The sequence below is a fragment of the Anticarsia gemmatalis genome, chromosome 1 (genome assembly GCF_050436995.1).
Source record: "Anticarsia gemmatalis isolate Benzon Research Colony breed Stoneville strain chromosome 1, ilAntGemm2 primary, whole genome shotgun sequence".
Taxonomy (NCBI): domain Eukaryota; kingdom Metazoa; phylum Arthropoda; class Insecta; order Lepidoptera; family Erebidae; genus Anticarsia; species Anticarsia gemmatalis.
The window spans coordinates 11,324,527-11,349,527 of record NC_134745.1 but is presented as its reverse complement, the minus strand read 5'-3'; the positions used below and the strand labels follow the sequence as shown (position 1 = coordinate 11,349,527).

The 25,001-nt window shown below is 36.1% G+C and overlaps 6 protein-coding genes across 6 annotated transcripts; all 6 read right to left on the bottom strand.

Moving 5' to 3' along the window:
• Positions 1 to 1,011: 1,011 nt before the first annotated feature.
• Positions 1,012 to 3,210, bottom strand: LOC142975505 (trypsin CFT-1-like). The gene is made up of 3 exons (XM_076118414.1): positions 2,481 to 3,210; positions 1,853 to 2,174; positions 1,012 to 1,548 (listed from the first exon to the last, which is right to left on the bottom strand). Exons 1-3 carry the CDS (start codon positions 2,582 to 2,584, stop codon positions 1,192 to 1,194), a joined length of 783 nt encoding a protein of 260 aa, XP_075974529.1. The 5' UTR covers positions 2,585 to 3,210; the 3' UTR covers positions 1,012 to 1,191.
• Positions 3,211 to 5,609: 2,399 nt separating this feature from the next.
• LOC142976384 (trypsin CFT-1-like) lies at positions 5,610 to 7,209 on the bottom strand. The gene is made up of 4 exons (XM_076119695.1): positions 7,119 to 7,209; positions 6,803 to 6,968; positions 6,030 to 6,282; positions 5,610 to 5,942 (listed from the first exon to the last, which is right to left on the bottom strand). Exons 1-4 carry the CDS (start codon positions 7,162 to 7,164, stop codon positions 5,652 to 5,654), a joined length of 756 nt encoding a protein of 251 aa, XP_075975810.1. The 5' UTR covers positions 7,165 to 7,209; the 3' UTR covers positions 5,610 to 5,651.
• A 1,932-nt stretch (positions 7,210 to 9,141) lies between these two features.
• LOC142976357 (trypsin, alkaline C-like) lies at positions 9,142 to 10,826 on the bottom strand. The gene is made up of 4 exons (XM_076119627.1): positions 10,716 to 10,826; positions 10,077 to 10,242; positions 9,566 to 9,824; positions 9,142 to 9,490 (listed from the first exon to the last, which is right to left on the bottom strand). Exons 1-4 carry the CDS (start codon positions 10,759 to 10,761, stop codon positions 9,197 to 9,199), a joined length of 765 nt encoding a protein of 254 aa, XP_075975742.1. The 5' UTR covers positions 10,762 to 10,826; the 3' UTR covers positions 9,142 to 9,196.
• A 2,934-nt stretch (positions 10,827 to 13,760) lies between these two features.
• Positions 13,761 to 15,578, bottom strand: LOC142976342 (trypsin, alkaline A-like). The gene is made up of 4 exons (XM_076119620.1): positions 15,465 to 15,578; positions 14,526 to 14,691; positions 14,157 to 14,415; positions 13,761 to 14,079 (listed from the first exon to the last, which is right to left on the bottom strand). The coding sequence occupies exons 1-4, from the start codon at positions 15,508 to 15,510 to the stop codon at positions 13,786 to 13,788; spliced, it is 765 nt and encodes a 254-aa protein (XP_075975735.1). The 5' UTR covers positions 15,511 to 15,578; the 3' UTR covers positions 13,761 to 13,785.
• Positions 15,579 to 19,986: 4,408 nt separating this feature from the next.
• Positions 19,987 to 20,919, bottom strand: LOC142976426 (trypsin, alkaline C-like). The gene is made up of 2 exons (XM_076119784.1): positions 20,553 to 20,919; positions 19,987 to 20,343 (listed from the first exon to the last, which is right to left on the bottom strand). The coding sequence occupies exons 1-2, from the start codon at positions 20,787 to 20,789 to the stop codon at positions 20,050 to 20,052; spliced, it is 531 nt and encodes a 176-aa protein (XP_075975899.1). The 5' UTR covers positions 20,790 to 20,919; the 3' UTR covers positions 19,987 to 20,049.
• Positions 20,920 to 21,688: 769 nt separating this feature from the next.
• LOC142976419 (trypsin, alkaline A-like) lies at positions 21,689 to 23,673 on the bottom strand. The gene is made up of 2 exons (XM_076119770.1): positions 23,421 to 23,673; positions 21,689 to 23,336 (listed from the first exon to the last, which is right to left on the bottom strand). Exons 1-2 carry the CDS (start codon positions 23,655 to 23,657, stop codon positions 23,043 to 23,045), a joined length of 531 nt encoding a protein of 176 aa, XP_075975885.1. The 5' UTR covers positions 23,658 to 23,673; the 3' UTR covers positions 21,689 to 23,042.
• Positions 23,674 to 25,001: the final 1,328 nt, after the last annotated feature.

Here is a 25,001-nt window from a genome sequence, read left to right as displayed (position 1 = left end):
TTGAATACACGGCACAAATTCAGATACACGTGCATTAACACCAGGGTTTGGCGTGGGTGACCACAGTATTGTATAGCATTACCCGATGAACAGACACCAACAACGGCACCATTGTGGTAGAGAGTTCCATCGGAGTCCCCCGCGCACTTTATATACTCCATCAAAAATACGACAAAGATGTAGATAGTCAGTACTCACAGTATAACCCCATACTGTAGCCCAAACGACCCAGTCACCTTCTCCTTGTTTTTTCTACTTTGTCAAAATAAGTGTGCTTGTTTATTTCCTAAGGGGAGTATATATGTGTAAGTAAGTATATAAGTAACTTTATAGACGTAGGAAATATATCTATTCATACAAGAATCTTTGTGTCAAAAAGAATAAAATTCATTTGAACCTAACAGAATAATCTAGTACTATAAAATGTTAAAGGATACTTATAAAAAAACCTGGAAGAGACCTTGAAAACTCTATAGAAATAAGAACAGCAAGCAAACCCAAAAGCGAATGCATTACACTATCTACATGAAATCTTGAAAATCTATATGCTTATCATGGCTTCCTTATTAAAAAGATATTATTCGGAAATACCTAATCGAAATGACACCAAACATTATATTATTGTCAAAGCGTATGATTCAGTTACTAAGCTGATAAATCGATACCCTATCTGCTAATTTTCGTCGAGAGAACGCAGTACAAAAAAACAGTACTATCGTATCACCGTTGTGATGATACGTTAAAAAATTCATTAAATTGAATAAATACATCCTTTGTGCTACGGCTTAGAACTCTAGGGGTACTGTTCGGATTTCAACAACATTTTTCAAGTCCCCTTTTATTGTCACTGCAAAAAAACAATTGCAACCCGCACTTGGTCAACGTGGTTGACTCAAGGCCTATCCCCTCCCTCGTTCTAAAAGGGACCTTTGCCTAACAGTAAAAGTAGGATAGTAAAAGGTAGGAACATACGTTCAGGTTTAGATTTTTCTTTTTGTTTGGTGTATTTGCTCCGCCAAAACCGTTTTATCAATTTTTTTACGACAAAATTGGGTCTTTCAATTTTTTATTGAGTATTGATATTAATTACATGCTAGATTCGGCCTTTTTTAATTGGGAACTAGTCGGTTTGATGAATTAAATAACAAAAAATTCTTCATAAAACTTTATTACAAGCAACAAAATAACATCTTAAGCGTTATTTTGAATCCATAGAATAAAACTGGAAACACGTACATTAACACCAGGAAAATGAGGATTACCGCAAGTTGGGAGAGTCCCAGGACCCCATGAGCAAACACCAACTACGACACCGTTGTGGTAGAGAGGACCGCCGGAGTCACCTGAACACTGGTCACGACCACCGACGTCGAGTACACCGGAGCACAACATGTTGTCAGTGATTCTTGATTCACCATAACGCTGACGACAGATGTCCTGGCTGATGCTATAGACTTGGACATGACGAAGCTCTTCGGCAAATAAGAACTGTTCCTGTTGAATTAAATTAAATTTATTTTTGCACAAATAACAGTATTCAATGCTACTATATTAAGCAGTGATAGCCGAGTGGTTTAAGTTGGCACCTCTCACGCAAGTGTTCGCAGGTTCGAATCCGAGGCAACACATCAATGACTTTTATTTTTTTACGTCTATTTTTACTCATGTGTGTATTAGAAATAATGATCACTTGCTTTAATGGTAAAGGAAAACATTGTGAGGAAACCTTGCATGCCTAAAATTTGTTTAATATATTTATTGAAGGCATGCAAAGTCCCCAACCCGCACTTAGTCAGCGTGGTGGACTCTAGGCCTAACCCTTTCCCCCTCGTTTGGGAGGAGACCCTTGCCCTGCAGTGGGACAGTAATGGGTTAAAAATAAACTGTATTCAGCACACACTATAATGCAGTATATACTTACAGTGACACCCCATCCTGAGGCCCAGACAACTTGGTTACCCTCGACATAATAGGCTCCAATTCTTGCCGGTTGTACTCCACTGCCGTAACTAATCGCAGAAGCGGAACGCAAAATCGCTAAATCAGAGTCCATGCTAGAAGAATTGAACTGCTCGTGAATGATGATTTGGGCAGTATTATGAACCACACCTCCACTGTGCGCCAAAGTTGAACCTACTCGCATACGCCACATAACAGTGTGATCTCTGTCGTCGCTAAAATAAATAATATTATTAGAAAATTTATCGAATTGATAACTACAAAAATATAGTAATATAAAGGAATTTATTACATTATAACGTTACTTAACATTCAGATGCTATTATACTAAACTTCTTAAAAAAAACTTATAAATGTTTTAAAATACGAGTAAAATTTACATTTGAAATTATTCTCCCGGGATTTTAAAATGGAAAGTAAAAAAGGACGTTTCCATAATATAAAGTTTTTTTTTTTTTAAAAAGGTAGAATCTTCGTTTTAGGATAGAAACATGGTGATTTGTAAGATAATTTAAACTTACTCAAAGCAATGAGCGGCACTCAGTACAGATCTTTGGTTAAGGATGATGCCGCCACAAAATTGAAAATAGGATATTTGCATGGCAGAGAAGAGTAAAGCTACCATTTCAGGATAATTTTGAATGGTGGTCTCGGTTCCACCAAATATTCTGTTGGCGAATTCATCAGCTGAAAGTTAAAATATATATATTTAATTTTTATCATGGTAGGCCTTAGTAATTTATTAGAAATATTAAACGTGTGAATATTTTTTTCTTAGTTATTTATATAACTACTTATGTACTACAAGTATTAAAAAAAAACAGTGTTTCGAGTGCATAAACGTAACGATAACGTTAAACCATTAAAGGTCGTTAAACCATTATATCAACAGCATTTGGTTGGCTTTAGAACTTTGACACAAGGTTCAACTATGGTTATTAAAGACTGCGCAAATAGATGGTGACAAAAAAACAAAAAAAAAATGGATATAATGAAATTATCGATAGGTACTTATCCAGAAGTAGACAGTTTATCCAAAAGTGATAAATCAAATTGAATAATTGATACATACCTGAGGCAGCTGCTATGAAAAGAACAAACAGCGCTAGCACACGCATTTTGTTTAGTGACCTTTTAGTGCAGAAAGTTGAAGTATGCCCAAATATCACCAGTATTTATACAAACTAATATCAAATTAATCATTATCTGTTTATCATAAACGGTTAAGAAGTCGAAATCTTTCGTATGATCCGATTTATTTTCCTAAAAAAAATATAATGATAATTTTGAAATTGATACACTTTTTTACAAATGATTGTTTGTAGATGAGCTATAAAATGTCTTTCTAGAATTCATAAAAGACCATTAAAAAGTGAATTTTTCTTTTCTTGTCCTTATGCCACGATAAGAAATTAAGGTACTTCTTCTTTCGCAAAACATACAGTAAAGCCATGTTTTTAGAGAAAACTAAAATTATTGGATGTCAAACCACCTGAAGGAAAACTCGAAATGTCTTAATCAAAACTAAATCTAGATATTCTTATTTATTCTGCAATGTAGGAATTACAAACTATTTCAAGTCTGGTTTGAATATAATATTAACCAGCAAATAAAATTAGCTTGATTGTTTCTAGAAAATATTTTGCTGCAGGAAAAATAACGAGCAAACCCATTAGCGAAAGTATTGTCATTGTGATGATACTATCCGCTTAAAACTATGAATGAATATCCAAAATAACTTTGTGGGATACCCCATTTATTATCATTGTTTTTTTATGTACATAGATAATCAAAAAATACTAGCTTTAGCTTAACAATAATTATCTTATAAAAAGCGCGTGATTTTATTTCGGAGCTCATCAGACATCGTTAGTAGGTGGGTACCCTTTTTCAGTATTTAGATTTCTAGAGTTAGTATTGTTATTTTAATTGTTTCATCTATAACACAAGATTTACATTCTACAAAGGTTTGGTGTCTTGTATCAGGGAATTATTAAATTATACTTCTTACTGGGCAGAAAGATATTACAAGAAGAGTTATGAGTATGAATGTTGACGGGCATTTGAGTAGAATATAGTGTCGAGTAGTCTTCCCTTTTTCTACCCTTTTTTTTGACTTGGAGAATGTATGAAATTGTATACCCTACGCCCAGGGTAGCGCAGGGGTATGTGGGGCCCTCCTAACCAGAAGGGTACCCACTAAAAAGGCCTTCCCACTAAACTATCAATGTGTTGCCTCCTCTCCGCTTAGTGCTGAGGTCGCGGGAACAGCGGGTGAGGTCAGGCACACATCTGCAGCCTTGACGCGGCTGTCCATAACATGAACCCGTCGACAGTGTGGGACGACACCCCAACACGCAGGTACCGTCCCCCCACATGTCCCCTTGTGCAATGGCCGGAAAACTCTCTCGAGATCGCCGGCCAGCGGGCCTTCGGAAGCCAGGACAGACTGCGCGCAGATGCACCGGCTGTCCCGGCCACCTCTGCACCGACCACTGAGCCCGGGAGTGGTAGCCTGACCCTACAAGCCCTTCAAGCTGCAATTTTACACGTACTTGTTATAATGTGTGGCTGCGCGTAGAAGCTAATGAATGAATCAATCTTGATGTTTTCTTTTACAATTAATTAAAGTTTATTGAACTGTTATCTTAGTTTTGGTACTAATTACTGCACTTAGCAGTACCTCAAGATGCTTTCAAATAAATGGTCTTAATAATGAAATTTCTAGAATGATCATTACAAACAAAAAATAGTGTTCAAATCTGTTTATCAATTATTATCTTCAAGATTAATATAAGGAAAAAAAATATACTGCAAATTATTTTGAATGCTTGGAAGACCAATATTTGAAATTTCCATAAACATCATGAGCTCTGCATCTGATTTCGAAATCAAAAAGACCAATAAGAAAATAATTAAAACCGTTTATTAAGTTTCAACATTTTAACCTTCAGTTTTTTATCAGCGTTTTAAATATAAACACAGCGATATGTTGTGTATGTGCACAATAAAAATGCTATATAAAAATATCTATCAGGCGCTTTATACATTTTAATTTATTGTTGACGCCAAAAATTATAAACACTTGTACTTCCAAATCTTGCAGTTGTAAGAGAGGTTTTTTTTTTAATTTAGTTATATTTTAGTTTATTATTCACTCAAGAACATATGTATACAACGAATAAAAAATATTCTATCTAAGCTAAACTATACAAAGTTAAACAAAATATTAATCTCAAAAAAATAATTTTCATGTAAAATAACTCACACTGTCAAAGAGTTGGTAATCATGTAAAGTTAAGTATCTAACCCTGCAAGCTCTATATTACACTTAACTTGATATAATATGTTGGCCGCACCAAAAGAATAATGATCATAGTAATGACTATAAGATTTGTATGGGACCATTCCTAGGATATACTATTGCGAATGAAAATTCGGACGCAGACGGTGGAGTAGTCGGTGACCATATTATATCAAAAAGCAATCATTTGAACATAGTACCTTCTACTTTTTGCTAGATAAAACCCGTTCAGGTTATACTTTTGTCGTGGTTTAGTGTATTAGCTAAGATTGCTAGCCCTGTCGAGTTTTAATATCACACAAAAGTTGTTTTTATTTGGCAGTTGGGTAATTAAAATAATAGAGAATAATACACAATAAAACTTTATTACTAGGAATAAAATTTAATTTTACGCGTTATTTTGTATCCATGGAATAAAACGCGAAACACGTACATTAACTCCAGGGAAATTAGGATGAGCACAACCCCTGCCCCACGAGCAGATACCAACGACAACACGGTTGCGGTAGAGAGGACCGCCGGAGTCACCCGAGCACTGGTCACGACCACCGACATCAAGTACCCCGGAGCACAACATGTTGTCAGTGATTCTCCCGCCACCATAGCGCTGACGACAGATGTCCTGACTGATGCTATAGACTTGAACGTGACGAAGCTGTTCGGACTGCATAAATTCTTCCTGTTGAAAGAAAATAAATTTGATTCTGCAGAAAAAAAATGTATTTTACACGTACCATTATGTTATATATAACTGATATATACTTACAGTATAACCCCAACCTGCGGCCCAAACCACCTCGTTACCCTCGACGTAGAAGCTGCCGACATTTGCTGGTTGGACTCCAATACCATAACGAATGGCAGAAGTGGAATGCAAAATCGCTATATCAAAATCGAGAGTAGTAGAATTGAACTGCTCATGCATAATGATTCGGGCAGTATTGTGTACCACGCCTCCACTGCTAGCAAAAGATGAACCGACACGCATGCGCCACATGCCAGGGCGATGTCTGCCTTCGCTGAAAATTAAAATAATGCATTATTAAATAAACAATTTAAACTGTCAAGTTGCTAGTCATTACATAACTGAAAATTTCAGGCATTCTAAAATAAAATGCGTGTTCGCGACAGTTATTTAGTTATTCTAAAGTTTATAATTCGACATAATTTTTGTTTAGCTTGGTAGTGATTGTAGCTGTATGCCAAATTCCACTAATATAACATTATTAATAAAATAAATATAAAACATATCTAAAGTTCTATTTTTTCACCAAAATCTGAGCATATTAAAGTGCAGTTATTATGAGGTTATAATATGAAAATGTCAAATATTATAGTGCAACAATATAAAAGAGAGTCTTGTTTGCAAGATATACAGCTAGCGAAGATCCAGAAATGAGAAGATCTGTGACTCATAGGATTATGCAGGCTTATACATATGAGGCTACTTTATTTTGTAAATACACAGTTCTTAACCATAATCAAGATAAATTGCGTTATAGGCCCCTTACTAAATTGTCAGATTACAGTTAAACTTACTCAAAGCAATGAGCGGCACTCAGTACAGATCTTTGGTTGAGAATACTGCCGCCACAAAACTGTTGATGGTTTACTTGCATAGGAGAGAAAAGTAAAGCAACCATTTCAGGATAATTTTCTATGTTGGTAACTGAACCACCAAAAATTCTGAAGCCGAAGCCATCAGCTGAAAATAAAAACAACGTTTATTATAGGTCAAAATCTGTCAGTATTCCGTTTTCTAAACTAACCGAGCCATATCCAGAAATGCTGAAATCGCCCTGAATAATAAACATATTATTTATCAAAATGTCAAATTTAAAAATATTGAACATACCTGAGGCAGCTGCTATGCAAAGAACCAACAACGCTAGCACACGCATTTTGTTTTGTAGCCGATTGCAGAAAGGTGACGATTGCCCAAACAATCACCAGTATTTATACGAACTAATCAAATTAATCGTTATCTCTTTATCATTAAAGGTTAGGGAATCCAAATTACTATAATCCGTTTTATTTACATAGAAATATATCATACAATTGAAAATGAGTTATTTTTTTAAAGCAAATATTTGTGTAATTTCTACAAAATGTCTTTCTAGCGTTCACAAAGGGTCAATAAAAATTGAATACCAAAACAAAATGTTCTTATTTGTTTGGCATGCTTACATTTAATTAGTTTGTTGCAAAGGATGTCTTTACCTAAATACCAGATTTATATAATATACCCCACCACTGCCTAAATTTCCTATAGACGTAGGATTCCCATGGAGGGCTGACTCCAGGCAGGTGGTTAAATCTTAAGTCTAATTTCTGGTAACGTCTCTTCTCAACTTGATTTAAAGATAAGGCAAAGAAAGAAGATTGTTAATTATTCTGGCTATAACAGTCAAGCAAGTCAAGTATATATTTACTATGCCGTAGATAAAATGAGCTGTAAGTTTTGCTTTTTTTGCGATTTTAAGATGTAAGTTTTCGTAAAACAAAGAATTACAATGCATGTAAATAACGTGAAAAAGTACAAGCAAAACCGCGAGTCAAAGTAATTTCAATGTGGTGATACTATCTTTACTATGAATGGAATATCCAAAATAATTCCGTGGGATACCCCATTTATTATCATCGTTTTTTTGTAAATCGATAATAAGGAAATACCCGCTCGAGCGTATAGCTCAAGCAAATTAGCAAAGTTATTTTGTACCAAGAGCAATGCATTCGGTTTCATTTCAGACCTCATCGGAATTGCAACCAGTATGTTCCTTAATGTCCTACTTTTTCCGAAAATTCTCCGAAAAATATTTCTAACAAAAGTTTATTACTAGGAATTAGTGAATGTAACCCATTTTTGTTGGGCTGCAGAGCAAGGATCCGATGCTGTAACAAGAGAAAAAATAGCTTTACCACGTAGGCCAAGTGTAAGCTGAGAATATTTTTTTAATTCCTATGTTTAATCTCGATCTTTTTCTGTACCGTGTTTTGAATATGCCAATTTTAACACTAGGATTCACAGTTTATAAATAAGTATTCAATAATAAGCTAAATAAAGTGAATGCAAATGTATGAAACAACTAACAGAAATCGATCTGATAAGCTATCTAATGGGTTATTGGCGTGTTAACTAGGTTTTGATACCTCGACCTCCTGCAAGAAGATAATCTATGCGACCGATTTCAGCCATGGCGACTACTTCGGCTCCTTAAATCGGTGCAGATGCGCACGCAGATGGCTTATATAGCCAATTTTATTAGAAAACTCACGTGTCAAGTGTGGATATGTGAATTGCAAGAAGAAGCGTATGCTTAATCCATATACCTATTACTTCTTAATCAGCACCTAATCATGATATTTGCTACTAAATACCTACCAGAAAGATCACTATTTGTTGTTCATACGTCATCTTTATCAAGTACTATTTGTACTGCTTATCTAATAAAAAGGAAAAAAATTCTGGATATCAACAATCATTTTGAAAGCTCTGAGATGACAAATATTTTCAGTTTTCATTAACAGGATAAACATTCATTTCGAAATCAATATAAAAGGAATTAAACCACCTTATAACCGTTTGTTAGGTTCCAACATTTCAAACCTAATTTGTTTATCAGCGCCTAAATTATAAAATGACGAAAGACCGACACTAAAAATGCTATAACAATCCATTAGGCGCTTATAATATATATAGTTATTTCCTTTAATTTATCAAAAGCCATTTTAAACAATTATGTAATGTGGAAAACTGGCTAAATATATTTTTTTACTTGTTTACTTGTAGTTATTTTTGTAGGTTCTTGGGGAGTCATACTTTCTGTCGCATCAGTACACAGGTTATGCCAACAATTAAGAAAGAGGTCTTTGTGAAATAAGCATTAATAAAAATCTATATTTGTCAAATCTTTATCTACAAAGCGTGTAACTTTAGCGGGAGTTATTTTGGATCCAAGCAGTGAAACGTGAAACGCGTACGTTAACTCCAGGGAATCTAGGATCCCCGCAACCCCTGCCAAATGAGCAGACACCAACGACGACGCGGTTGTGGTAGAGAGGACCGCCGGAGTCACCCTGGCACTGGTCACGACCACCGACGTCGAGCCAGCCGGAGCACAGCATGTTGTCGGTGATAGCAGATGCACCATAACGCTGGCGACAGACACCCTGGTTGATAGTCCAGACTTGAACATGACGGAGCTGCTCAGATGCACTGGCGTGTTCCTGTTAAATAAAGTAAAAAATCTGTTAAGCTATCCCAAAATACGTATATATTGTAACTCTGCAAATAGTACTTACGGTTGCACCCCATCCTGCAGCCCACACGACCTGGTTATCACCCAAGTTGTAGTTGGAGCCAGCGATTCTTGCCGGCTGGGCATTAGTGCCGAAGTTAATGGTTCCAGTGGTACGCATAATCGCCACATCGGAATCGAAAGTAATTCTGTTATAACTAGGATGTCTGATGATTTGTTGTGTATTAGTTACTTGACCACCACTGTGTGCAAAATCGGAACCCATACGTAAACGCCACATGCCCAGGGCAAGTTTGTTGTTGCTGTAAGGGAGAAAATATGTGTAAAATGTCGTGTCGGTATTCCGTCCCACCAGGTTATGAGAGTAAGGGAATAGAGAATGTTTCCGTGTATTGCGCACACATTTGGACACTATAAACCAAGTCCTGCAACTTTGGCCAGTTTCAATGAAACTGACCGCGCTGTAGCCGGATATCGGCTAGGGCAATTTTATTATTATATGATTGTGTGTTTCGCTGTAAGGACAAATTAAAAGACTTAAGAATTGAAATTACTCGAAGCAGTGAGCAGCAGTAAGAACATTTCTTTGGTTGAGGATGCTGCCACCACAATCGTGTCTGTGGTTCGCTTGGTTTGCAGCAAACAGTAAGACAACCATTTCAGGGTAGTTGCGAATGCTGGTGACTGAACCACCAACAATCCGGTCTCCGATTTCTGCAGCTAAAAAAGAAAATAATTGTTTTGTGTTAGAGTGGTCATGAGGCTGTGTCCTTTTTTGACGATTCTTTTATTATGCTAGTCACTCGATCTTTTTGAGACCGTTCCTGTTAAGGTAAATAAATAATAAGTTAAGCATCAAGTCCGTTGTTAAAATTGTATAAAAAATATAAGACACTTCATATTTTGTTTTTCCATATAAATAAAATTTGAACGTTAACAATTATGTCCGTCTCCTTTCTGCGTCGTGTGCACTGTTATGGGGTTACACGATAATTTTGTTTAAGAGAAAAATAAGATAGCTTTTTTTTATAATCTACGCAACAGAATACTTTGAAAATTAGAGAAAGAGAGAAAAGAAAAACATTATACCTATTTTAAGTTATTTAAATTTTGTTTTTCACGTTTTTATAACTTGACAAAAAATAAACTATTTAATTCACCTCCTACGATAACTATGTAATTGTAGAACATACCTGAGACAGCTGCCACGCACAAAACTAACAACGCTAGCACACGCATCTTGCCGTTCACTGTCAACCACAAGCAGACGATGACTTTCGAATAAAACCCATCTTTATATAGCAAGTCATTCCAATTTATCATTTTTTAATTAGGGGATAATGTCAAATTGATATCACTCAGATTAAATGTTATTAAGATTTATAAAAACATTGTATTATGCACTTAAGAAAGCCCAATAATAATTGTTGTTTTGTATGAACACTGTTAATACTCTAAAATTACTTACTCTTACTTAAAGTACTTCCTTTTTAGGTTAAACCATAAGTCTACGTGCCCTTTATTGTTATAATGACCTGGTAACGATTTTTGTACAATGATAATAAAGTGGTCTGGACCATTTTTTTTTGGTACGCTTTTAAATTTTTGGACAAAGTTTTTCCCCAAGCTTCTGCACCGATCTCTATCTACGATCTATTTAATGACGATTAACGAAATACTTTTCAAAAAAACAAATAAAAGGTTGGATATTAATGAGAATTACTTCAGAGATCATTTTTTTTATGATTTGATTATTGATGCAAGACCTATGTCGAACGAGCTCGAAGACGATTTGAAACTTGTGTCTAATGCACGAATTTCTATGGTATTATCGGTTTTCAAAGCTACTTCAGGACCTCGCATCGTCAGTCAATTTACATACCTTTGTAAATTACGTTAAAAACCAAGAAACACACCAATGACTCTTCGTAGTTGTGTATTAATTATTAGAAATATTTATCAATTTTCTAACGGTAAAGGAAAACACCGCTAATCTTCTATTCTTACAATTCAACAAATTCTTCATATTTCGTACAAAGTCCCCAATCCACACTAGGTCAGCGGTGGATTCAAGGCCTAACGTTTGAGAAAAAACCCTTGCATAGTATTCATGGGTTTAGAATGTATAAGGTAATTAAAATATGACAACAACAGGTGGACCAACGGGCAAAACTATCTTTAAGATACTATCTTGGACTCCACGTAGATTACCAATTTGATTACATACACAGATATGACATCTATGTTTATAAATATTTTTACACGGAAATCTTATCACAGGAAAAAACATATGATAAAGTACACTATCTTACTTAAAACTAAAACCACATCTCATTTGGTAGTATTATACAACCACTTAAAGGAGAAGCTTGTATGCAGGGTTTGTGGCAGGGGTAAATAAATAAAATTCAGAATTTTAACATCAGTGACCCGTAGCTCGATTCTCTGCTGCTATCGACTACCGACAACCGACATGTCATCGAGAAATTTTGTATGAAAATCTGATCTGAAGTTGTAGAGAATCGAGGTGCGGTACCCCGATTCTCTACCACTATCGACTACCGACAACCGGCTAGCTATCGAAATTTTGACATTTAGATTGTACTGCCAAAATGTTTCTTACGACACCCGTCAGAGGCGCTGATCAGATTTTCATACAAAATTTCTCGATGACAGTTCGGTTGTCGGTAGTCGATAGTAGTAGAGAATCGAGGTACCGTAGGCATTATGCGGATGGCGACGGCTATTTGATACAGCTACTTTCACTGTCCCACAGCCAGCAGGCGAGCACACTCGGCAGGATTGGATAAAGTATTAATAAGGTTTTTTTTAACCAACCCGCAGATTTCGGGGCAAATTAGTAGCGGTCATCTTCCAAACGTTCGCAGCGTCCGTCTTGCACGACACTTCAGAGTTAACTAGTGTGGGAATTAGAATTTTTCTGGGTAGCTTTTCCGTGTCGTGGGCTGAGGACAAGAAAGCAGGTACTCTAATATCGGAAATTTTGCGGTCGTCGAGGCCACCCAAGCGGATGCGTAGGCTTGAATGCATGCTCGGTCGTCCAGGGCCACATTTAAAATTTTGCATAAAGTGTTCTTAATGACGTTATGAATTTTAATAAGGGTTGATAGGTTTTTCCAAAAAGGTGAGGATCTGAAGGCATGGGTAAATTTAGGAATAAAAAGTAAATACCGAATAATAGTGAAAGCTGAATGTAAGTTCACTTTGAAAAGACGGTCCGAAACTTCATTAAAATTTTGTGTTTCTTCATCTAGTAAGCTACTGTAGCTTCTTTCTGGATGGGAGCCTCAAGGAGGCGAAGTACTCAGTTCTTGTTTTTTTAAAATTTGGAGTCAAAGAGTCAAATTTAGACAAAGCCAAAGACTTATCTATTTTCTGATTAGTAACGTATAATTCACATTTGTTAGAATTTAGATCCAAACCAATTGAACTGAATTTGTCTTTAAGAAAAGCCAAATGCCACCAAAAACATTTTGTTAAAACCCCCAAGTCTCGCTGCTCATTCTCTCTGCCGTAAAAAGTTGTGAGATCTATGTAATACCAAGTCGATTTATCTTTTTAGTCTCTATTTAAAGGAGCCTTCTGTCTTAAGTTGTTACATAAGTTATTATCATGCCAATATTAAAAATATTTTACGTTTAAAACAAATAGGTCGACCTGGCCATCTTTATCGAAATTAGAAATTATTTGGGTTTTCCCATGATGAAGACACAAAATTCTATTTGTATTTTAAATTTGAAGCTTCTATGTCAGCTAGAAGTGCCTTAGACTTTTGATGATCGATGAGTCAGTGAGTGACAAAATTCAGAAACTTTAACAAGTTGTCATTTTTAAACTACTGGTTCAAATTGGCTGAAATTTTAAATATACCGTGATTTTACAATGACTAATTAGTTGCTGAAAATTCAGGCTTCTTGTTTTATCCACAATTAAATTATAGGGGGGGCGAAAATAGCCTGAATTGCTTCGAGAAAAGGATGGTACGGCCGTGCCGCTTTTTTTTGCTCGACTTGCGGTGCCACTGCCGTGCCCCCAGATCTTTTAGAACAGTGTCTTATTAAAGCCATTTTCAAAAATTTATCTAATATGAAAAAAGTAATGGTTTACTTGTAGTTTTTTTGTAGGTTCTTGGGGAGTCATACATTTTGTCACATCTGTACTCAGGTTATGCCAACAAAAACAGTTCCTTATGAAATAAGCATTGTTAATAATCTTTATTGTCAAATCTTTATCTACAAATAATTAGCGTGAGTTATTTTGGATCCAAGTAGTGAAGCGGGAAACGCGTACATTAACTCCAGGGAATCTAGGATCCGCGCAACCCCTGCCCCATGAGCACACACCAACGACGACGCGGTTGTGGTAGAGAGGACCGCCGGAGTCGCCTGAACACTGGTCACGACCACCGACGTCGAGCCAGCCGGAACACAGCATGTTGTCGGTGATAGCAGATGCACCATAACGCTGGCGACACACTGCCTGGTTGATAGTCCAGATTTGAACATGACGGAGCTGCTCAGATGCCATTCCGTGTTCCTGTTAGATAAAGTAAAAAAAATCAGTTAAACCATACCAAATTATGTAAATATTGTAACTCTGCAAATAGTACTTACGGTACGGCCCCATCCTGCAGCCCACACGACCTGATTATCACCTAAGTTGTAGTTGGAGCCAGCGATTCTTGCTGCCTGGGCATTAGTGCCGAAGTTAATGGTTCCAGTGGTACGCATAATCGCCACATCGGAATCGAAAGTAATTCTGTTATAACTAGGATGTCTGATGATTTGTTGTACGTTAGTTACTTGACCACCACTGTGTGCAAAATCGGAACCCGTACGCAAACGCCACATGCCCAGGGCAAGTTTGTTGTTGCTATAAGAGAAAAAATATGTGTAACAATAAAGTGTTCAACATGTGTTGTATCAATATGATTATGTGTTTCGTTGTAAGGACAAATTAGGAGACTAAAAAATTGAACTTACTCGAAGCAGTGAGCAGCAGTGAGAACATTTCTTTGGTTGAGGATGCTGCCACCACAATCGTGTCTGTGGTTCGCTTGGTTTGCAGCAAACAGTAAGACAACCATTTCAGGGTAGTTGCGAATGTTGGTGACTGAACCACCAATAATCCGGTCTCCGATTTCTGCAGCTAAAAGACAAAATAATGGTTTTGAGTTTTTATTGCCGTGAATCTGAGACCATTTTTATCTTTTCAACCGCTATCAATATTATGTTCGTCTATGAAGCTTCGATCTTCATAAATGACTTTCACCATTAACATGAATGAAAAAAAGCTAAGTATGAAGTCTGTTGCTCTAATTATTAATTAAATACATATAAGACACGTCATTTTTTATTTGCTTTTTCGAATTAAGTAAATGTTACTTAATTTATGAACGAAACTGCTAACCCTTGTTAGCAGTTTTGTGTCTTTTCTAATCGCACCGTGTGTTTCCTATGATGAAATAACATCATTATTTTATGGAAGAGAAAAATGATACGGCTAATTTCTTTTTATAATCTACGAGATAGAGATATCTATTTTTTTTTTGTTTAACAAAGAGAAAAGCATTATACCTTATGCCATTTAAAACTTGCTTTTTTACTCCATCAAATATTTTTACCAATACAGTAACAGAGGTTGAGATCATTATAAATCAATAAAAAATATAAAATTAATCTTTAGAAACACACATTTTAAGTTTTATTTTTACTTAGATGTGAATCAGTTCTTTCATTAATTATTTTTTGCAAAGAAAGGTACTATTTCTACTACTTAACTTCACCTTAAGCTATTTTTTGTCTCATATTATATTGTTATGAAAACGTTTTACGGTTTTAGCCATAATTTTTGAGAAACATAATAACATCATTGTTTATTATTGTCACCCCCTACGATAACTATGTATTTGTAGAACATACCTGAAGCAGCTGCCACGCACAAAACCAACAACGCTAGCACACGCATCTTGCCGTTCACTGTCAACCACAAGCAGACGATGACTTTCAAATAAAACCCATCTTTATATAGTAAGCCATTCCAATTGATCATTTTTTAATTAGGAGATAATGTCAAATTGCTATCATTGGGATTAAATTAGATAATATCATCTATACCGTCAATTCACGAAAAATTTGGATTATGCACTTGAGAAAGCCCGCAAATTGTCGCTTTGTATAGTTAAAAAAAATGTGATACATTAAAATGTTAAATGAGTTTCTTACGGTATTCTTTGAGGCAGTATGTACCTAAATTACCATAAGATTGTACTTGATTAGGTTCGGGCAAAAGTCTGCACACTGTAGACTTTTACGGTAATTATTTTTTTGTAGATTATGAATGAGGGAGACCTCCTCCCTTTTTTTAGGTACCTACTCTTTGATCAAAGATCTCCGGAGATCTGAGGAGAAGTCTGGACTTCTCCTCAGATCTCTATCGACGATCTAATTAAAGACGATTAACCAAATTATTTTAAGAAAGCAAATAGTAAAAGCAGGATATAGCTAAGGACTACTTCAACGATATTTTTTCTTGTGATTTGATAATTGACGAAAGACCTATGCTGAACGAGCTCAAACACGATCTGAAAATTGTGTTTGATGCACGAGTTTTTATAGGTATTGTCAGTTCTGCGGGTCTATCACGTATTTCAGTTGATGGCCATTTAAAAGCCACTATGCTGTCCATTGCTCCCTCCCCTAGATTATAATGATTAATACGTTACGTCAAAGCAGCAATGTACTGAACAGTGACCGTAGATTTGACGTATACTAGCTGTCAACTGAGATACGTGATAAGCCCGCTGGTCCTGCTTCAGATCATCGCTCGTCAGTCAATTTATATGCCTTTGTAAATTAGGTTAAACAACCAGGGAAACACCAATAACTTTTTGAAGTTATGTGTTTATTAGATATTAATCATTGGCTCTAATAGTATAGGAAAACATCGCTATAAAAACATGTTTCTTGAGGGCATCCAAAGTCCCCAACCCGCACTTGACCAGCGTGGTCGACTCAAGGCCTAACCCTTTCCTCGTTTGAGAAAAAACCCTTGCTTAGTATTCATGGGTTTAAAAACGTATAAGGTAATTAAAATATGACAACAACAGGTGGACCCACGGGTAAAACTATCTTTATGATACTATCTCGGACTCCACGTAGCTTGCCAAGGATTTGATTAATTACTATCATATCTATTTATAAATATTACAGAAATCTTATCACCGGAAACGCATGATAAAGTACTCTGTCTTACCTAGAATTCAAACTACATCTAGGTAGTACACAACCACTCAGAGGAGAGTCTTGTATGCAGGGTTCGTGGCTGTTAGAAATGTATAAAATTTTGAATTTCAATCATCAGTGGCCCGTAGGCATTTGCGGATACCAATGGCTGTCTGATACAGCTACTTTATTTTGGAAGTGCACGCAATTTTTAGATGATAATTTATATAAATCGTGCATGCTAAGATTCTCTGCTAAATGTATTGATTACACTGCAGTTATTACAGAAACCATCTTGCTGATTTGTCTCATCCACTTTGACTCACGATATCACGTTTGGATAACTCAAACTCTTACATATTTTTTTTAATCACATTTCTGATCTTGTCCTGCTATGATGAGAAACATAAAATTCTACTTCACGTTTGGCGTAGGGGTCTACTCGCTGCTTTAACCGTAGTGTCGTGTGTGGTGGGTAGTATAAACATTTGTGTGATGAGCACAAGTTCTATTCCGAGCTGGGATGTATTTTACTCATGTATGAAAATAAGCATGTATTTAGTACACAAATACATTGTCTGCCTTCCAAATAACAAGCTTTGCTTAGCAGGGAATCAGATGGCCGCGGGTGGGTGGTCCAAATATATGTATTTATTTAAGATTCTATATTTTCAAAATATCCTGATGTACTTATGAGCATTTTTGACACGTAACAGATATTGATAAAATAAATATAATCAAATGAGAGATAAGAGATTCGTTTCAATAAATCAATTACTAGTGTTATTTTCTTTGACATAATCAAATCAATCAACATCAGTTAACCTAAGGGCAACCTATACCAGTGCCGACGGCAGCACTGCCGGGCATGGCCGCCGAGTGTGGCGTCATTTGTTTCCAGCATTCTAACGGTATTGCTGGGTATTGACAGCTCTGCGCGGCTTGTATGTAGTAGCCATAACACTGAATCTGTTGTAGGTACCGATTATCCAGGCCAGACTCTATAGGAGACTTCATTACATAATATTGTATTTTTTTTTATTCGTTCGCTTTGTAATATTGTCTTGCCTCTATGGCACGTTTGGTTGCACATGTGCAGGGCGCGCAGTAGTAGTTCAGGTTCACACACAGCAGTCAATCTTCTAACACTGCTCTGTTCGTGGTAGGTTAAAAATAAAAGGTAGCTACTATTTTTGATAATTCTTACGCAGTTTAAATTTTTTTATTCATCCTTTGAGTTTGTTTACGCCCGACATGGGATATTTGGGCTTTTTCATTGTCATATTTTTAAAGGTAAAAAAATCATTTATTTATTTTTTCAATCATTTATTTCATTTCGTTCGAAACATACTTGTAGAATTATCTTGAATTGTTCTGAATCCAAGAAGTGAAGCGGGAAACGCGTACATTGACACCTGGGAATCTAGGGTCACCGCAACCTCTACTCCATGAGCAAATACCAACGACGACGCGGTTGTGGTAGAGAGGACCGCCGGAGTCACCCTGGCACTGGTCACGACCACCGACGTCGAGCCAGCCGGAGCACAACATGTTGTCAGTGATAGTAGAAGTACCATGACGCTGGCGACAGACACCCTGGTTGATAGTCCAGATTTGAACATGACGGAGCTGCTCAGATGCAGTACCGTGTTCCTGTTAAAAGAAAATTTAACGTCAGTTCCGTTCAATTCAATAAATAATGAAATTTGTAAATAGTACTTACAGTACGGCCCCATCCTGCGGCCCACACGACCTGGTTGTCACCCAAGTTGTAGTTGGATCCAGCGATTCTTGCCGGCTGGACGTTAGTGCCGTAGTTAATGGTTCCAGTGGTGCGCATAATTGCAACATCGGAATCAGCAGTATTTGAATTATAATTAGGATGTCTGATAATTTGTTGTGTGTTAGTTACTTGACCACCACTGTGTGCGAAATCGGAACCTACGCGCAAACGCCACATACCGAGAGTAAGTCTGTTGTTGCTGTAACGTAAAAATGTTAAAATAATTAACAAATATTGCAGTACTACAGACAAGTCTAGGAAAATATTGGTGACGATCAACTTAATACCAAGTCTGGTCCGAATTGAGAATAAAATGGGTGTATTTTTTATTAGTAAGGACAAACAAAGCGAGTAGATATTGAGAGAAAATATTTTATTCTTACTTGAAGCAGTGAGCAGCAGTAAGAACATTTCTTTGGTTGAGGATGCTGCCACCACAATCGTGTCTGTGGTTCACTTGGTTTGCAGCAAACAGTAAGACAACCATTTCAGGGTAATTGCGAATGCTGGTGACTGATCCACCAACAATACGGTTACCGAATTCTGCAGCTAAAAGATAAAATAATGATTTTGTATCATAATTGTTTTGAGGGTATGTTGTTTTCTTTAGCTGGTCCCTTCGACTGATGCATAATGCATAAATCAGGATGGCAAAACGAACTGTTCCAAGCTTTCAATTGATACATTATAATATAATCGCAGAATCAGTAAATAATATTTGATATTTTTTTAAAGAAATAAATAAGTCATTTGTGTCTTCAACTACGTCAAAAAAAAAACTTTATATTCTTACAGATTTTTGATTGCAAAAATATTGATTATTTAATAGCTATGAGTATTATATATAATAAATTATCAAATATTATTTACTAATTCTGCGATATGTAGATGTGAATCCATCAGGAATATATAAAAAAAAATAAAAGCTCACAAGTATTTTTTTTCTTCTCATTTTTTAATGAAATGTAAAAATGTTTCATTATTGGATGGTAATGACTTTTTCAAGAAATATTTTCATTTTAATGAGAAATTACGAAAAACGCATGGAAAATGCGTAATTTAATTCAATTTTATTAGAACATACCTGAGGCAGCTGCCACGCACAAAACCAACAACGCTAGCACACGCATCTTGCCGTTCACTGTCAACCACAAGCAGACGATGACTTTTACATAAAACCTATCTTTATATAGCAAGTCATTCTAATACATCATTTCTTAATTAGTGGATAATGTCAAATTTATATCATTCAGATTAAATTCGTGATTATCGTCAATATCCCTAATTCATGTCAACATTGAATTATGCACTTCGGAGCACCCAAACATTGTTGCTCTGTAGGCGTGAACCAAATTTGATGGAATAATAAAATACTTAAAATATAAAATGTCGATTTCAAGGCGGTACATTTTCAAAGGTTAAAAAATAAAACCACAACTGTCATAACATAAGTAATCTTCAAATCGTTTATTCCATTTCAAACGTCACGTGCTCGTAGAATTATCTTGAGTTGTTTTGAATCCAAGAAGTGAAGCGGGAAACACGTGCATTGACACCAGGGAATCTAGGATTACCACAACCAGAGCCCCATGAGCAAATACCAACGACGACGCGGTTGTGGTAGAGAGGACCGCCGGAGTCGCCTGAACACTGGTCACGACCACCGACGTCGAGCCAGCCGGAACACAACATGTTGTCGGTGATTCTTGATGTACCGTAGCGCTGACGACATACTCCTTGATTGATAGTCCAGATTTGAACGTGACGAAGCTGCTCAGAAGGTCTACCTTGTTCCTGAAAAATTAAACTTTATTTCAATTGAAAAGTCAAAAATACACACTTTTTCCCATAGGGGTAGACGGGGATCAAAAACAAAAATTATAATGATAATAAATATCATTGGACAGCTTACAAACGGTCATTTGTTTCCCAACTAGGCAGAGTTTGTACTTTGGTCACCAAATAATGGATAAATATAAAGTAATTCTGTAAATAGTACTCACAGTTACACCCCATCCTGCAGCCCACACAACCTGGTTGTCACCCAAGTTGTAGTTAGAGCCAGCAATTCTTGCCGCTTGGACGCCAGTTCCAAAGTTAATGGTTCCAGTGGTGCGCATTATTGCCACGTCGGAATCAAGAGAGTTTCGGTTATAATTAGGATGTCTGATGATTTGTTGTGTGTTAGTTACTTGACCACCACTGTGTGCAAAATCGGAGCCCACACGCAAACGCCACATACCGAGGGTTAACTTGTTATTGCTGTGGGGACACAATATAGATAAAGTTACAAAAAATAAATGTTGCAGAGGTTGAGTTAGATATAATGTCTGGCTGGACTGAACGAGCAGGTATACTTACTTTATTTTCGTCGGCAAAATTAAGTTTAACTTACTCAAAACAGTGAGCAGCAGTAAGAACAAATCTCTGGTTAAGAATGCTGCCGCCGCAATCGTGTCTGTGGTTCGCTTGGTTTGCAGCAAACAGCAAGACAACCATTTCAGGGTAGTTGCGAATGCTGGTGACTGAACCACCAATAATCCGGTTACCGGACTCAGCAGCTAAAAGTTAAAACATCAATTAATTGACAATCATAAATTCGTGCTGTTATTTGTTTTATTTCACTACTAATCCGTTCGTCATTCCAGTTTTATTTAACAAATAAATAAATAAAGCCTGTTTTGTTGTTAAACGCACATGAAAGCTTCCTTTTTACACCATTATGTATTCAAGTATATTATATATTATGTAGTACAAACCTGAGGCAGCAACCGCACAAAAAACCACCAACACTAGCGCACGCATTTTGTCACCCACCGTAGACAAACAGTACCGACTGTTAAATCAATCTCTTGTTTTTATACCAAGGATTGTCAATAAATTCATCATTATTTTATTAATTGAAGGATTATGTCTATTTATCTTAGATAAAATTTGTTACTGTCACATTGCGCTAATACGTATAGACAACGAATTATGCACTTTAGAACATCCAAAATTAGTTGCTTTGTATGTTTGAAGAAAATTTTAAAATATAGTATAAATAAAATTGTTAAATATGCTTATGTTATTATAGCGCTTATATTATTTTTTGTTGAAGTCGACTGAGTAAAAATAGATTCTATTGATTAAGTTGGTTTAGGTATATCGTCATAGAGAATTTTATAATGTGTATGTACTGTAAAAATCACTGTTCGCTAAGGGCTAAGGTTAAACAAATCTAATGAGCTCAAACATTAAGTAATGTATTTTTAGGAGGTTTTAACTCCATATTCCAACATGCCACGGGACATTGTATTGTATGAAGAGCGTGTATGTAGTTATTATAACAATGTCAGTAGCAGGTGGATCTACGTAAAAAACTAGCTTGTGGTACCTCGCACTCCACGTAAACTACCAAAGATTTGTTTTATTCCTGACACACCTATCTATATACATTTATATTATTATGTGGAAATCTTATCACAAAAAATAATGATAGTTTACATTATCTTACTAAAACTGGTAAAAAGCGAACTTTTAGAGTATATTGATAGACCCCCTTTTTTCCTTCCCTGTCACTGACAAATAGAATAAACAGTTTTCTTGTAGATATTGTTTTAAAATATACTGTACCATGCCTAATTTGTAATTAAAAAATAATTTTATGAATTCCAGTAGTATTTGAACTGAGCATCTCCATACTTCCGAGGCACCTAAAAAGTCGGTCCCGGTTGTTGTCAATTATTATATCAGCCGTTAAGCCACGTCAAAGACCTTCGGGCAGCTTGAACGACTTTGACAGTAGGTTGACCACTAACCATACGATAAGAAGAAGAAGATTGAAATTTGCAAAATAACCATTATATTCTTAATTTAATGGTAATAGGTATATCAAGTTTTCCTTTACAAAATCGTCATATTGTGTCTAACTATGTAAGGTGTCCAACTAAATTTAAATCTACACTATTGCAATCATGTATATTTTGACACGCATCAATATTGATAAAATATTATAATCTAATAGAAGATAACATAACATTATTTTTTTATATCAGTAATCAATTATTTACGTATGTGATTTTTTTGACATGACCAAACTTACTTCATCACTGTCAGCCCTAATAGTAAATTAGTTTTGAATAAGTAATTAGAATATTAAATATAGGTGTATTCGTTTATTCCATTAATTCTGTTTAAGTTGGGCTCGCTTTCATTGTCAAACTACATTCTCCCTTTTTGGAGCATTTTTGTTCAAGAATGCAATGTCGATGATCGAAAATGCGTTATGGAGAGCTTTTCGCTGAACATGTCTGAACTATCATTCTCCACATAATATTTTTAGCCATTAACAAGTCTTAGTGAGAATGCATGACTCAGTTTAAAAAGTGTGCGATATCGAATGAGGTATTCAAAAAATAATTGGGAAATACGTGGGTTTATAAAAACAAACAACTAGAGGTATAATTGCAGCATTATTATTTAAATCATCAATTATCGTTCGCCGTAAAGAATTATCGTGAGTTATTTTGGATCCACGTGGTAAAACGGGGAACTCGCACATTGACGCCTGGGAATCTAGCTTCGCCGCAACCACTGCCCCAGGAACAGATACCGACAACCACGCGGTTGTGGAAGAGGGGACCGCCAGAGTCACCTGAACACTGATCGCGACCACCGACGTCGAGTACACCGGAGCACAGCATGTTGTCAGTGATTCTTGAGGAACCGTAACGCTGACGACAGTTCGCCTGACTGATCGTCCAGACTTGGACATGACGAAGCTGTTCGGAGGGTCTGCCTGTTTCCTGTTAAAGGAAAAATTACAAAAAAATATAATATCTAATTAGTTACTAAAATTGTCATTGCGTAATACTGTTTTATATACTTACAGTAATACCCCAACCTGCAGCCCATACGATCTGGTTGTCACCCAAGGGGTAGTTGGTGCCAGCAATTCTAGCTGGTTGAATGCCAGTGCCGTAATTGATGTTGGCAGTAGTCCGCATGGTTGCCACGTCGGAATCCAAAGTTCTCGGATTATATTGATTGTGTCTCCGAATCAGGTTCACATTGAGTACCCGACCTCCACTGTGTGCGTAATCAGAACCTACACGCAAACGCCACATTCCAGTTACATGCTTGCCGTCGCTGTAAAGCAAAATAAAAGCTTAAAAAAACAGTTAATTCGCTAAATTGAGTGCAAAAATAGCATTTTGCACTCAACTTGAATGTGGTTTTTTTATCGTGAAATTATTTTCCTAATTGACTTGATTATTCTTGTGATTAGATTTTTTCGACTAAAATATTTTCTTAGTTTTTTTTAACTTACTCAAAACAGTGAGCAGCAGTAAGAACGAATCTCTGGTTGATGATACTACCGCCGCAGTCGTGTCTGTGGTTTGTTTGACTTCGGGAAATAAGTAAAACTACCATTTCAGGATAGTTGCGAATGCTGGTGACGGTACCACCAATAATCCTGCTACCGCTTTTTTCAGCTGAAATTAAAATAATTTCTTAAAAACCTTTAAAAAATCAGAACCATAAAAAAATTGACATGAATTGTAGGATCTTCCTTATAAAAGGTTGAGATCTTACACTAAAAGTCATTCTATAAGCTTAGTTACACATATTTATAAGATACATGAAAAGGTTCCTTATGAAAGTCCTTAATCTTATCCTACATTCGGTTTATATAATAAAATTGTAGTAAACCAAAAAATACCCACATTCATCAATGAAAGATGGCATACACTGCCATCATCTATCATTGACGAATCTCGGTATTTTACTGGCTCTGCTACGATAGTTAGAAAAAACATAATTAATTCAACGAGTAAACTACTATACATGTGTAAAAACCTTAAACTTACCCAAGGCAGCTGCCACACAGAAAACCAACAATGCTAGAACACGCATTTTGCCGTTCACTAGACCACAAGCAGGTAACCATTGTCAAAACTATCTGCCGTATTTATACTCGCACAAATAGCATCGAACTCATCACTATCTATTCTACCTAATTATAGTACTATATCATGTCATTTATCACACAATTCATAAGGATTATTATTGTTTTTTGTCTATACTTACATGAAACAAGTTTTCAGGAATGCACTTAGGAAAATCCCGAATTTCGTTATGAAACTTTTGAACAAAATCAAGATATTTTTAGTAGTGGCAGGGTCAGATATTCAGTAGCGCGATTTTTTTACAATCGGTGCCATCAAGTAGCAAGAGATTGACATTTATAATCTTCTTAAAAATCTGCGCATACAATTTGTCGATAGCGAGATGGTTGTCGACAGTCGATAGTAGGTAAAAGGAAATCGTTCCGCGGATGTTACAGTAAAGTGATAATGATGTGTATTTTATACCATTTCTTTCTTTTTGCGTATTGAACAATTTTAACAGCAGTTTCAAACACTGTAACGTGTGTAGTGAGAATGACTTAATACATTTTTTTAACAGTT